The following is a 13,373-nucleotide window of genomic DNA, read 5'->3' on the forward strand; positions in this document are numbered from 1 at the left end:
TCAGTGGGTCCAGTTGAGTGTCTTTGTGTTGTTTTTTTTTTCTTTCTCATCCCTTAAATAAAACCCATCCAAATCTCCTGGGAGTCATATTCAGTCAGCTGGCGTCAGCTCCCTTCCTCCTCCTCCTCCTCCTCTTGCACTTATCATGACTACACTTTCCCACTCCACAACCTACAATACACTCAGCTTTCTTCATCGGCCTCAGCAGCTGCCAGTAATAGTAAACAGGTAAAGAGGCAGAACGCATGGCAGCAAATACATGCGTGCTAGCTGCAGCGAGTGGGCCGATTAAAAGCAGCCATTGTTTCGAGTTTTTATACAGTCTCTGGCTTGTCTGGAAGGGAGCCATGCAAGACCATAAAGCACATTATAATCTTAATTTACTGCAAATTGTTCCCTGCCATTTTAATGTCTATTAATGGCTTTAATACAATGTTTATTGTTTTCAAATGGGATTTCTTCCCTTTGCTCAAATTGCACGGTGTATCTAAACGGGCATACTGTAACAAAATCTTTTTATAGCTCCGTAATGTCTCATGTGGGAAGAAATAAAAACAACAGATTTTTCGTTTTACATTGTAAGAAGTGTGTGTGTGCGTGTGTGTGTCTGCGGGGAGAAAATGCCACCCATGCAGCTCCTTACCGCTGCCGTGTGATTAATGGACAGGCTTTTTTGCTGAGAGATGCTGATTACGAGATGTTTTGACTAAGATCTGATTAGCCAAGCCAAAGGCCTATTTTATTACACACAAAACATTCCACTTACTGGTCCTGTGTTCCACTGAATGTCCCTCATTAAGTGCTGAGTGTGGTTGGATCTCCTGTCTGTGAACCACTCTCGCTGTTTTACATTTGTCAGATACTCCCACACTTCGCTGCGGCACAGTGTTTGTATCCCTGTGATGACAGTGGAGCTGCTGTAGAACTGGGTGTTTTTAAGAATGATTAATGCTTTGGGTCTCACTATCACAATATGGCTACAGAGTGTTAACTGCAACTTTAATTTGTTGTCCTCGGGAGTGTTTTCACAATTGTGGCTCTGTTGGGCTCCTTGCAACAGCAGTGAAACAGTTCAGCAGCGATAATTTATCTCACATTGATGCAAAAGTAATTTAGTTGTCTCTGAAGAAAACACATGAAGAGAATACTTCATGTCGCTGTTGTTATCGTGGGCCAACAGGCTGCATGGCCAGGGTGGGGAGGTCATTGTTTTGAGGGCGTTTGTCTGTTGTGGTGAATTTTCCAGCAGCACCCATCCAATAACATAAAAAAAACAAAAAAACAACTGCTCTTCATCATCTCTTTTCTCTGTCACAGTTGAGTCTTTCCCTCCCTCTTTAATGGGTGTGATGTGGATGTTCGCCGCCTCTCGCCTCCTTGTCTGTGATGCTTGTTGTGGGCTCTCTGTGGGCGCGTTTTAAAAGTGCTCCTCCCCCCCCCCCCACACAACCCCCTCACCCCACCCGGCAGCGGTCGAGCCGCAGAACAAACGTGTCTAACAGTGAGCGGCTCGGCAGGCTCGTGGGGCAGGAGCGGCGTCTGCTCCTAATTGGGGGAAAATTCGCGGCACATGGAGCCTGCTTGTCGAGGGCTGGTGAGGTGGTGTAACACCTCCCCATTTTCCCCTGTTGTTGTGGTGCCACTGATGAGGCACTGCAGGCTCAAACCCATTTATTCCAGCGGTCTGTTCCCCAAAACTAATGCTTAATGTTTTATGACACACACACACACACACACACACATTTTCTCTCCATCCTTCTTTTAGTCTCAATCTGGGTGTGTTTTTCTACAAAAGTGGATAGGATGGGGTTCCGCCAGCAAGTGGAAAATAAAATCCTAGTGCTCTGCTTAAGCGAGCAGTGTTTAGCAGTGGGGGTCCAGTCCATCCTCAGAAGTTAAAGAAGTCAAAGATGGCAGTGGCAGCTTGTGTTGCAGCTCTTGGGTCATGCATGTATGGCAAACGTTGTTCTGTTCCATCATGAAAATACATTTTGCAGTTACACCAATTTGGACCCTTGACACCATAACTTGAACTCCCCACGTGTGTGATATGCAGTAGCCCAATGATTTATTCTGAGCAAAATCCAGCGGGGATTTTCTCCACATTTTCTTAATACAGAAAATGAAAACATAAGTAGAGCCAGTTTTGCAATCAAAGGAACATGTGTATGCTACACTGTTAGGTAAGCAGTGTTTCTCAATGAAAATACTTTGGCGCCCTGACAACAGCTGGAAGTTTTTCATGCCATAGTTTATATTAAAACTTTTACTGTGCCAATTTAACAATGTAAATAACGGATTAATGTAACATAAAATACTGCCCCCAGGTAAAGAAATGCTTGAGAACTGCAGCTCCGCTCATTGTGTACTCAGCTATTTCAATAACACATGGTGCCCAAACCAACACTGTTAATAAATGACACAAGTACCATGTAAATTCAGACACAGTTTGAGTTTAACATCTTGTGTCTATTTGACCACAGCAGATCAGTTTCTCTGATAAACGGTATGGTGATGACATATTTCTAATTCATTCTTGAAGTGAACGAAGCAGGCAGCTTTATATTAGACAGAATAACTTATCCATTACATGCAACACGTAACAGGTGTGTTTGTCCTATTTTTGCCAAATCAGTATTCACATCAGCTGCTATAATCGTTTTATCACTCACTAAATAAACTTGTAGGATCTGCCCTCAAATACAAATCAATCTCAATGTTAAATGAAAATAAACAGAACATTAATAAAGACATAAAAGATCTGCATATCCATGAAAATGAGTAAAACTTCTACTGAGTTTTAACTACATTAAGTAACGTTAACTCATAACGTAAACTAGCACTGCTCAGTTTTTATCAGTGATATTAAGTGCAGTACTGCTCGCCGTCACGCTGGCTTTTTGTGTGCTTAACACCAGCATTGACCTGAGCTGCTAGAACAAACAGTGCTGGTTATGGCAGCTTTGAAACCTCCAACCCCCCTCGGCCTATTCTTAACACAGTCTGTTCTTTGAAGTGCCATTAGAAGGATTTTTCCCTCGAACTATTTGGCTGGGCTTCACCCTCTCCCTGTAAAATACTGTGGTTTCCCTGCACGCCGCTGCTGGGGCCGGCGGGTCGTTGGCTTGCAGGGTGACACTCCCCAGAGCGCTGCGAGGGCTTTCATATAGCACATAGGCCAGAGTGAGCCGTATATTAGTCCGTGAAATAAGAGAGAAAATGGGGATAGAAAGGATGAATTTCTACACGGGGAACTTCCTGACCACTTTGTAAAAGACTTTTATTGTGTCACTCAATGCTAAGCTGTTACTGCAGTGAAATATATACACTGTATTGCCTCAGGCTTTCTAATTCCCTGGGTTTTGCTACTCAGGACACGCCGTTATATTCCCAGCTTTATAGCGTGGATTTATTTTTCCAGTTGGACAAGATACTAACTCATGATGGGGTTAATGTTTTTTCTGGTAGGGTACCATCCTTCTTGTTTATGTGCAGAGACAATATGCAGACCTGTTCATCATCCCACTCATGAGATAATTACCGATTATCAATTAAAATCTTCACAGCCACACTTTTTAAATTTTTTATTTGGATCTTCAGTCTAACGTGAGCAGCCTCAAAACAGATGAAAACTTAGTTAATGTAATTAAGCCGGTCCCTCGGTAGCAGGCATTGGTGAATGTTTCTTCCTTGAGCGATTGGGTTCACAGCATGTGTGTAATCAATAGCAGAAAGACATAAGCCCTACAGGCAAATGCCACATGATGAGGCTACGATAAAACTCTGACTCTGATACCCTCCATCCTACATTTTCAGATCTTTTTTTTTAATCCTGTCTGTCTCTGCTGACTTCCCCGTCTGCGGTGAAAACCTTTTGATTCATTTTGTGTTCCCCTCTGTAGAACTGTATGGTTTTGATGTGCTCATCGACTCCAACCTCAAACCCTGGTTGTTAGAGGTGAACCTCTCTCCCTCCCTGGCCTGGTGAGTGACTCAATGATTTAATTCTCTTGTTTGTTGTTTCAGGAGAATCTCTCCCCGAAAACATTCCGATCAGTCGGCCATCTCGATCTCAAACGTCTTTCTTTAAGTATTTAGGTTCATAAATGGGCGTCACATTTTCAGTGTTCAATTGTGATGTAGCATAAATGGTTCTCCCGCTGAGTGTTTAGCCAGTTGAACATTTTCGTCAAGGTCGCACAACCAATCTGTCTTCTCATGATGGTTTTGTGTATATGATGTTATTTTTCCTGTTTGTTACTTTGTTTCACTTCTTCTTTAAAAATCGGCTTTATTTACAGTGATGCTCCCTTGGATCTGAAGATAAAGGCCAGCATGATAGCAGACATGTTCTCACTTGTGGGTGAGTGCAGGCTGAAACAAACTTTGGCTTTTTCAGAAGTGATTGAACTTCATAGACGCTCAGGTTATATATATATATTCAGTACTTACAGCGAGATATTTAAATCTAGTGGATGCAAAATTAATGCAGATAAAAATAGTAGACTACTTCAGAAGTCTACAGGTGTTTATTTTTAAGTTACATTTTTAACCATCACATAATTAACAGAGAAGGAGAAACCTGAGGTAATATATCCCATTAGAAGTCATGGAAACAATACAGATCTATATTACTAAGACTGTAAACACCTGAAATAATCTCTGTACCTTAAAATGACAATGCAGTGCAGTTTTTAATAACATGGGTAGAATCATATTCAGAGCTCAAAAACTGATTTACACTGACTGTTAAGATGTTCTATACTTGGAGATAAAATCTGGATTCCTCATACTTGAGATCCGAATGGAAAAACATTTATCTTGAGGCACAATTGAGAGCTCTTTCATTGCAAAATTATGTAATCAGGGAAAACATTTTGGAGAAGCTGATATATAATGAAAAGTGCTGCAATTATGTTTTATTTTCTGTACTAGTGTCACTGCAGAGGCGGAGCTGCTAGTTCTCGTAACCAGCCGCTTGAAAGCTGATGGAAACAGTCGTCTATTGTTTAATGCTCCGTTTTCCTGAGTCAAATTTGCACAAACTGACGAAAATAGCTGTACGGCTTCATAATGGGCGTTCCAGTGTTGAGAGAAGAAACCGCAGCCTCCATCAATTAACATTAAATGACTTGCGGATGAAATTGTCAACCTAGGCCTTAGTTTTTGTGTTGTCATTGAGCCTGGCCCAAGGCAGAGATCATCACTGTGTAAATAACAGCGTTTGAAGTGGAGGAGGAGATATATCTCTCTTGTGTCTCCTCCCTTCTTAATTATTGAATTCTCATGAAGAAGAAGAGCTGAGAAATTAAGACAAGTAGAATCTCAAAGCGGTACCACCACCACATACTGAAGTGCACACATACTGTCTTTGACTTTGTAGATGCAAGTTAAAACTTCACAAACATCTCTCGATTATGTAACTTCATGTAATCCTCTGCTTTATCTTTTTTTAACCTTCACACACAGAGCTCACTGATTAACAGGCGTCCATCTGAACTGGCACCGAACCATTATGTCTACCTGTGGTCTATTGATATTAAAAGAATGGTTATTACGTGCGTGTGTGCGTGCACGTGTGCGTGCACAGAAGCGCGTGCGTCTTCGCCTGGGCCGTGTTGCGGCTTGAAACCCTCCCCTCCGGCTCATTAAATGAAAGACTAGAATCATAAATTGCCAGTTATCTTTGGACGGAGACGTTACTGCGGGTCTGGGGAAAATGAGCAGTGGCATGTAAAACACAGCACATCACACAAAGTCGCTGTTGGCTGATAACACTTGGGCTCCATCCCAGACCTGTAAATAATGACAGCATTCCATTAGCATTCATTTTCTGCCTGCGTGAAGCCGTCAGCTCCGTGTCGCCCGTGTTTATAATAATTGCTGTGTTTAGGCAAGAGCATGGCAGCGGCTTGATTCTTACCTGACGGCTTGGATGAGGTAGAACAAATAGCCTCAAGCTCCAAGCTGTCAATAGACGTAATTCTACGTAAGTGTGAGCACAAGAAACAACATAAACTTTTTTTTTTTTTTTTTTTTTTCCTTAACTGTTCACCATCAGCTTTAAGGGAATGTGGGAATTGATAAAGAGCAGATTATAGATATAAATCTTTTTGACAGGGTGGGAACATCTCATTGAAAAATGTGATTCACAAATGACGCACTAAAATGTAAAGATGTATAAACTCAGCAGTTTGTGATTGTAGGAATATGTGCATCTTTTCTTGGCTAAAAAGTTGAAGTTTGACATTTTGGAAAATACAAAAAGACTAAAATCCTGCTAGTTATCTTAGTTTAGCATAAAGGCTGGTATTGGGGAAACAGGTAGCCTGCCAACCTGCCAACACCTCTACAACTCACCAGTTACATCATACGTTTAAAAAATAAAAAAAAATCTGTACAAAAACCAGTGTTTAAAAAAAACTTTTTTTTTCTTTGCTCTTTTAGGGTTTTTACAAAATATGAACTCTTCATGGATTAAAAGAATAACTTCTTTTTTCTATTATTATAATTCATTTAGTATATGAAAAATAATGCTTTTATGCAGGGATGCAGGGGATTTATTTGGTTGCAATACTGCGAGTGACCACTGGGACAAATTGGCAGAAAGTTTATCTCCAGTCTCCATGCTAACCAGCTTCTGGCTTTGTCTTTATTGTACAGATATGAATGTGGTATCATGTCAGACCATTTACCGAATTTCCCCACTGTGGGATTAATAAAGTCAAATCTAGTCTAATCTAATCCCTTTATGAAACGTGAGTCGGTGGTTCCCAGCAGGGGGCTGTGGTTGCATTGGGCAGCAGTGTGTCACCAAAGCAAATCCGAAACAGTCCTTTTTCCCACTAAAATATGTAAAAACTGATTTAAATTTAGGATGATGTTCAATTTATTGCCTCCGTGTCCCCTCATGTTCTACTTTGCTTTGCACAAACATTGATGATATGATGCAATACGAAAAGGTCATGGGAATGAGGAACATATTTAAGACCTGATGTCATTAATATACCCCCTTTCTGACTCTTCCGGGTCCTCGCAGGTTTCGTTTGCCGGGACCCCTTGTCGAGACAGCCGCGCTCCGACCGAGTCACCCTGGACCCGACGAACCCCAGGCACCCAGCAGCTCCGAGAACACAGGTAGCGCACACACACACACACACACACACACACACACACACACACACACACACACACACACACACACACACACACACACACACACACACACACACACACACACACACACACACACACACACACACACACACCCCTGCACCCATTCACCCTTTCTTGTGAAACCTTCCCATTCTTGTCTTCATCCCTGTGTTGCTTACAGTACATTCCTGCCACTGCCATTGAGCTCTTCTCTTCCCCTCATGGAAAATTCACTGTAATGCAAAACAACTGCTAATGTAATTACAGTGTTTGAGTGACATCAGTTTGTGAGTGCTACACTCTCTGTGGCTTATTGTTTTATCATTTCTAATCAAGTGACTAATGCTCTCTCTAGGCTTTGTTGCCTAATGATGCCACAACAACTAATGCATTTGGCTCCCTCCACTCGACTACTGCACCATAATTTGGCGCAGCATCTGCTGGAGGGATATTACCAAATCAGAAGGATTTGTGCTCCACCTTATATTGTGTAAAGGGCCTGTTTATACACAGTAACAATGTTTCATTGTTGCATGTTGATGTGGTTTGCATGTTGTCTGTGTACGCCTTAATAAAGGCTAAACAGTAATGCTGATGCAATGTCTTCACCTATTAGAAACCTTTTTCTGCAGCAACAGCCACTGCACACAGCAGAGTGGTAAGTTTTGTTCTGACTCAGACGTATTAATCTTCTTCTGCCTTGTCCTTTTGCAATTCCCTGATGCCTATTTCATTACCGGTAAGAAACAGCTCACTGCTTCTTGCTTATTTGATTATGTGGCTTTACAATTTTTCACAGAGACACACAGACGGCTCCCATCGATTCCTAATGCTGTATATTAAAGCGCCCTCATTACATTAGTGAAACGGCCCTCGTAAGCAAGTGCTATGAATGCTGCAATGCACCACTTTACTCAAAAGGTCAGAAGCTTTGCTCAGACATATGTAAATCAAACCCAACAGTCGAGCAGGCTGTTGAAGAAGTCCAGGGGCCCACGGAGAACCTGTCCCCTCCCTTTACTCTGATTATGGGCAACAGTTGAGGCTTTTTCTGAGGGATTAGGCCGTGTCACTTTTTGGCTGCCTTTGTATCCCCCCCCAGCCGCGTCAGACAAATTAAATATAATCCCCCTGCTATTTAGATGACAAATTTTGTATGTGATCTCGCGGGGTTGTGCCCCGCTCTCTGGCCCGAGTTCCAAACTGCCTGCCAAAGTTGTCAGTCACAGACTGGTAGTGTATGCAGCCGGGAGACAGCCAGGAATGCCAATGAATAACAAAAAAAGGTCTTTTTTTTTTTTGTGACAGGGAGAAAAGAAGAAAAGAAGCTTTTGCTTCACCTGTGGTGCAGTTTGCACATTTTTCATTGAAAAATGGAAATTAAATACATTTGAATGGAGATGAATTCTGTTTTAAAAGTTCATGTTTTTTCCATAAATCATTCTGATCTTTTTGTTTTAATACCGGTGTTGAAATGAGGAAAAGCAGTTGGTACCGACATACAGTTGAGTGACATTGTCTCTACTTTTCTTTTCCTTCAGCGACAGCGGCCCACATCAGCCCACAACTCAGAAACAGACGAGTTGAAAGACAAGCAAGGCGCTAAACACAGCCAAGGAGGCAGCACTCTGACTTTGACTGCTGAGGAGGTGAGATCTTCACACTGACTGGGAGTGATATTCTTTTAATCTTAAACTTTTTAATTCTTTAACTGTGTTTTGTTTTTCCGTCACGAATGCAGATCAAAGTTCTGAGGAGGATCAAAGAGGAGTACGAGAGACGAGGAGGTTTCGTTAGGATCTTCCCCACCGCGGATACGTGGGAGCTCTACAGGTAATCTGTCAGCTCACCTGCAGTCTGAAAGGGGTGTGACGCCGTCCTCGGCTACATGGGACAATTAGCATAAATTAATGCAATCGTCTCCTTAAAGCCAGACCGTACGACTCCACTTGGCTGTGACTAATAGAAGCACCAGACGAAGGAACTGCGCGGCTACAGAGTCATCGGCAATTTGTTGTCAGAAGATATTTGTAGAGCTTTTGTGTGTTATGTTCCAAATAATTGTCCCACAATGAATTTATATTGAAATGCAACTGAAGCCCGTATTTAGAGAGGAAATCCTTGTGCCTATTATTTATATTCCTATACGAGGATTTGTTGCTTGATTGGATCTGTGGGTCTCTTAGCAGCAGGGATCTTGTGGCATTTTTAAAAGCATGTGATTGAGCGGTCTGGGAAATTATTGGTGCATTTAATAGTCGTATCACAGAAGTCTCCTTTTAACACATTTGCCGCAAATAATGAGGTGAAGGCTCATTGGAGGCCCCCTCGCTTTATGATTATTGTAATTTGGTTATTATCTTCCGTCTCTCAGTGGATATCTGGAGTCCAAGACATCAATGAACTTCATGCTGGCAACCAAGCTTTTCCATGGAAGGTAAGCATTTCCATTGTGGTCGGGAGTGGGGGAATAAATCTCTCCATCAGTTTGTGGGAACGGTTGGATTCTAACGTGGTGTTTGTTTGGTCTTTCGATTGGATAGGTGAGAGGAACAGCTGAAAAGATGAAGCACAGTCAGCTTTTCCAGCGCGCGCCCGATGTCCATGTGGCATTGTGGAGTTGATTTTGGGGGCAGGAGGGGAAAGACAGTTAAAGATGAACTGTGCCTTTTTACTGAACCACATTTTTGTTATTGCAATACAACTTGCATTTAAGTTATTTTGAATCAGTACGGGGGTTCAGGTTTTAACCACAGCTTTGACTATTGCGCTGTATTGACCAGAGATTTGTGACCCAGCTAAGCTCATCGATGATTTTTCCATGTTCGTTCGATAGCCAGATTACAGATGTTGCTGCAAGACTTCAGTTTTCGTCATTGTTTGCTGTCGATGCTCTCTGCTTTGGACCATCACCATCTGTCACATCAGCTTCTGGACAAGCTACTCAACCACATTTCACAATTGGCTTCAGTTAAAGTCAAAATTTACAGCCATTTCTCTGCTTTGTAATTGTTGATGACATACATATAAATCATTACTGTTGTTGTTATTACGATTGCGCTGACGTGTCTTGCGGTGCCACTCAGGAATGTGAAAGGGAATGTGCAGCTGCAGGTGGACACGGTCCACGGCTGTCATGTTGTCCAGTACGAGAGGAAGCTGCTGTCTCTGGAGGCACGAAAGAAGAGACCGCACCACCTGACTCATCCCTCTGCTGCAGGGAAGAAAAGCTCGGGTAGGCCTGATATATTCTGCTTCTGCTTTTTTCTCTAAAACTGAGAAGAGTGTAGCTAAGTAGGACAACATCACACGCTAATACACGTTTGCTTCCAATAAATAGCTCCCCTGTGTCACAGGAAGGTTGGCCAAATATGACTCCGAATGAGTTCATTTCATTGCAGCAACAATAAAAAGCCTATTTCCAGTGTATGTGTGTATTTTATCCAAAATGCCAGTGATGCAACTGACATTTGTCTTCCCTTTGCGCTATTGCATACCTCAGGGAGGGAATCCAAGGCCTCCCCGACTGAGAACGGCAGTCAGGAGGGAGAGGAGTGTGCTCAGAAGGAAAGAGAGGGGGTGAAACAAGTTCTTGAGCCGGTCTCACACAAGGCTTTGGTAGCAGAGCAAAGAAAACAAGTGGCCACACCACTGGAGCGCTGCCACAGTGAGGCTCTGTCCAGCTCAGAGGCAGCCATGCACAATGCCAGACCCAAAGTCAACCTGCTCAACATCCTTCAGCAGGGGTGGGCCCTCAGGTCAGTCTGTATTCTGGGCTGCTGCTCCTGTTGGCTGCGCCTCTCACCTTCCTCCCTCACTGTATTTTCATCTCCTTCAGATTCCCATTTGTCCCTATTTCATAAGAAGATACATGAACTTTCACCTACCAAAGAGTAGTTTATGTTTTGATTATCTTTTTTTTGGGGTTTTTTTTTGCAATACTAGTGTGTTGCTGGGCCACCACATGAAAAACCAGGGGTCAAAACACAGATTGTTCTTTATTTTCTAATTATTCATCACAAGCTAAGCCACTGCCTCTGACTTCTATATGTCACAGAGCTGAAAGTACACACTGTACCCAAATACTTATGTAAAGAAAAAATATATATGTTACTTTGATGATACCATTCATTTAACTTCTAATGAGGCACATGGCTCCTCATATGAAGGAGCTTGATGGAAAAATGAACTGCCACCACAGATTTTGTTCATGTCCAGGTTCATGATGGGTCAGCAAAAGATCCCACATCTTTAATCATTTGGTAATCAAATTGTATGATTTTTTTGTTATAGCACCAGTTAAAACCTGCATGTTCTGTTAACTGACTTAAGAGTAATATGTATATGTATATAAACAGACATACTAATACAATACACTGTCTGCACTGCTGTACTTACATGGAACAAAGAATGCAGTCTCCTGTCGATTTTAAACGTGTGCCTGAAATTATCATTTGAGGAGGAATCACAATAACATGTCTGAGTTTGTAGAAATTCCTCAGTACTTGCCAGGACTGTGCACAAAGCTGGTAAATTATAGTACAGCATATCATTGTTTGTGTTTGACAGCTTTTTTTTTTTTTTTTTTTTTTTTTTCAAAACATTGTTTTCAACCACTGTGCTCCTTCCGGGTTCACCTGGGACACGACGACACTTCATCATCTTGATAGTGATGCAGGACAAGATACGCCGTGATTCAACAAAGTTTGGCTGCAAGGGGCGATACATACCTGTTTTTGTTTACTTTGCTTTTTTTTGTTTTTTTTTCCTGGGTGATATGTCAGCAAATAGGATGAGTCCAACTGCTTGTTCTATATCACAGGAAGCAACTGGAAACAGCCTTTCCTGTCAGTGTGAAGGGAGCTAACAGATATCTGTTGTTGCATCTGATTCTTTTCTACTGTTTTACCTGTGCACTTCTTGATGGTGTTCCCCTCTCTCTCTCTCTCTCTCTCTCCTCTGACTTTTCCTCTCCTCTTCAGTAAAGTGCAGGCCCGGATTGCTTTTTCCTCTTACCTGCAGCGAGTCCAGCAAAGACTGTTAGCAGAGAGCAGAGCCAACACAATCCCAGCTTGGCCAGACAAGGACAACGACCAAATGGTACAACTATAAGCTTTTTTAAATCTCTTTTTCCTGATAAATAGACGGGCAGTGGAATAGCCTGGAGCATTGTTTCCTTTGCATGTATATATATGCCAGATTTCCCTTCTTATTATTCTGTTACTCATCTGTACCCTGGCTGTAGCTGAAATGTGTGTGAGGCATTTGTGGCCGCATAGAAGGAAAACGTGGACTCTTTAAAACTGAGTCCGATTGGAAAGTCTGCATTGTAATGGCATACATCATCATCATCATCATCATCATCATCATCATCAGTGACCTCAAGCCTTTGGGGAAAATCTGCAAATTTAAGCCGATCTCTAGACCTTTTAAATTCAAAAGTCCCAGTGTTTAAAAAAAAAAATGGAAAAAAACAAAACAGTGGCAGCTTCAAGAACTGCAGTATCATCTCAGTGATTCAGGGCAGTGATAATAAAAGATTTCTCGTGTGTTTTTGTCTGCACAGGACCTGGTGATTCGCTTCCTGAGAAGAGCAGCCAGTAACCTTCAACAAGACATAAAGGTAGTCCTGCCCAGTCGGCAGTTACCGCTCCAAGACCGCAGACGCATCCTGTCCCACCAGTTAGGGGAGTTCATCCACTGTTACGACAAGGTAGCCCCTCCCACACGTCAGTTGCATCACAGAATTACAGTTAGAGGTGAATGAGACACGGGAGACGTTGCACTTTTTATTTCAACTGATGACATCTACTGTCTTTATTTTCAGGAAACTGAACATATAGTGAAAAAACAGGAGAGTAGTAAAGAGGAGCATTGTGTAAACCCCACTGTATTTCAAGAGTACATCACCGCGGCGAGGTTAGTGAGTTGGCGAGCCCCGCTTACTTTTGTTCTCTTTCCTGTTCCAGTTATATATGCTACTGAGTGCAGAGTGATCTCAATCTGCTATACACATCTCCTGTCTTTTTCCTTTTTTTTTTTTTATTAACAGTGAAAACGATCTGGAGGAAGTACTGACATTCTACACACAGAAAAACAAATCAGCCACCGTTTTCCTAGGAACAAAAGTCAGAAGTATTAAGAAACATGTTCATGAAGTAAATGGTTCTGGAGATTTGGGCAACTGTGAGAATTCCCAACGTGAGTTTCTTCTATGT

The 13,373-nt window shown here is 42.1% G+C and overlaps 1 protein-coding gene across 4 annotated transcripts in view; it reads left to right on the plus strand.

Moving 5' to 3' along the window:
• The window catches only part of ttll5 (tubulin tyrosine ligase-like family, member 5), a 45,814-nt gene that overhangs the window by 10,632 nt on the left and 21,809 nt on the right, over window positions 1–13,373 (plus strand). For 2 of the 4 annotated variants that reach the window (XM_069718567.1, XM_069718568.1), the window contains exons 12-24: window positions 3,903–3,984; window positions 4,302–4,363; window positions 7,040–7,137; window positions 7,772–7,813; window positions 8,697–8,804; window positions 8,897–8,988; window positions 9,530–9,592; window positions 10,242–10,390; window positions 10,658–10,913; window positions 12,138–12,255; window positions 12,722–12,868; window positions 12,983–13,074; window positions 13,208–13,356. In XM_069718567.1, the coding sequence (XP_069574668.1) occupies window positions 3,903–3,984; window positions 4,302–4,363; window positions 7,040–7,137; window positions 7,772–7,813; window positions 8,697–8,804; window positions 8,897–8,988; window positions 9,530–9,592; window positions 10,242–10,390; window positions 10,658–10,913; window positions 12,138–12,255; window positions 12,722–12,868; window positions 12,983–13,074; window positions 13,208–13,356 (1,458 nt within the window). The remainder of the gene's footprint in view (window positions 1–3,902; window positions 3,985–4,301; window positions 4,364–7,039; window positions 7,138–7,771; window positions 7,814–8,696; window positions 8,805–8,896; window positions 8,989–9,529; window positions 9,593–10,241; window positions 10,391–10,657; window positions 10,914–12,137; window positions 12,256–12,721; window positions 12,869–12,982; window positions 13,075–13,207; window positions 13,357–13,373) is intronic. The other 2 variants (XM_069718569.1, XM_069718570.1) reach the window with 2 other exon arrangements.

This window comes from Brachyistius frenatus, unplaced genomic scaffold, assembly GCF_029030835.1.
Source record: "Brachyistius frenatus isolate BFR_SWC_R1_liver_20210118 unplaced genomic scaffold, ASM2903083v1 Contig_193, whole genome shotgun sequence".
Lineage (NCBI taxonomy): Eukaryota > Metazoa > Chordata > Actinopteri > Embiotocidae > Brachyistius > Brachyistius frenatus.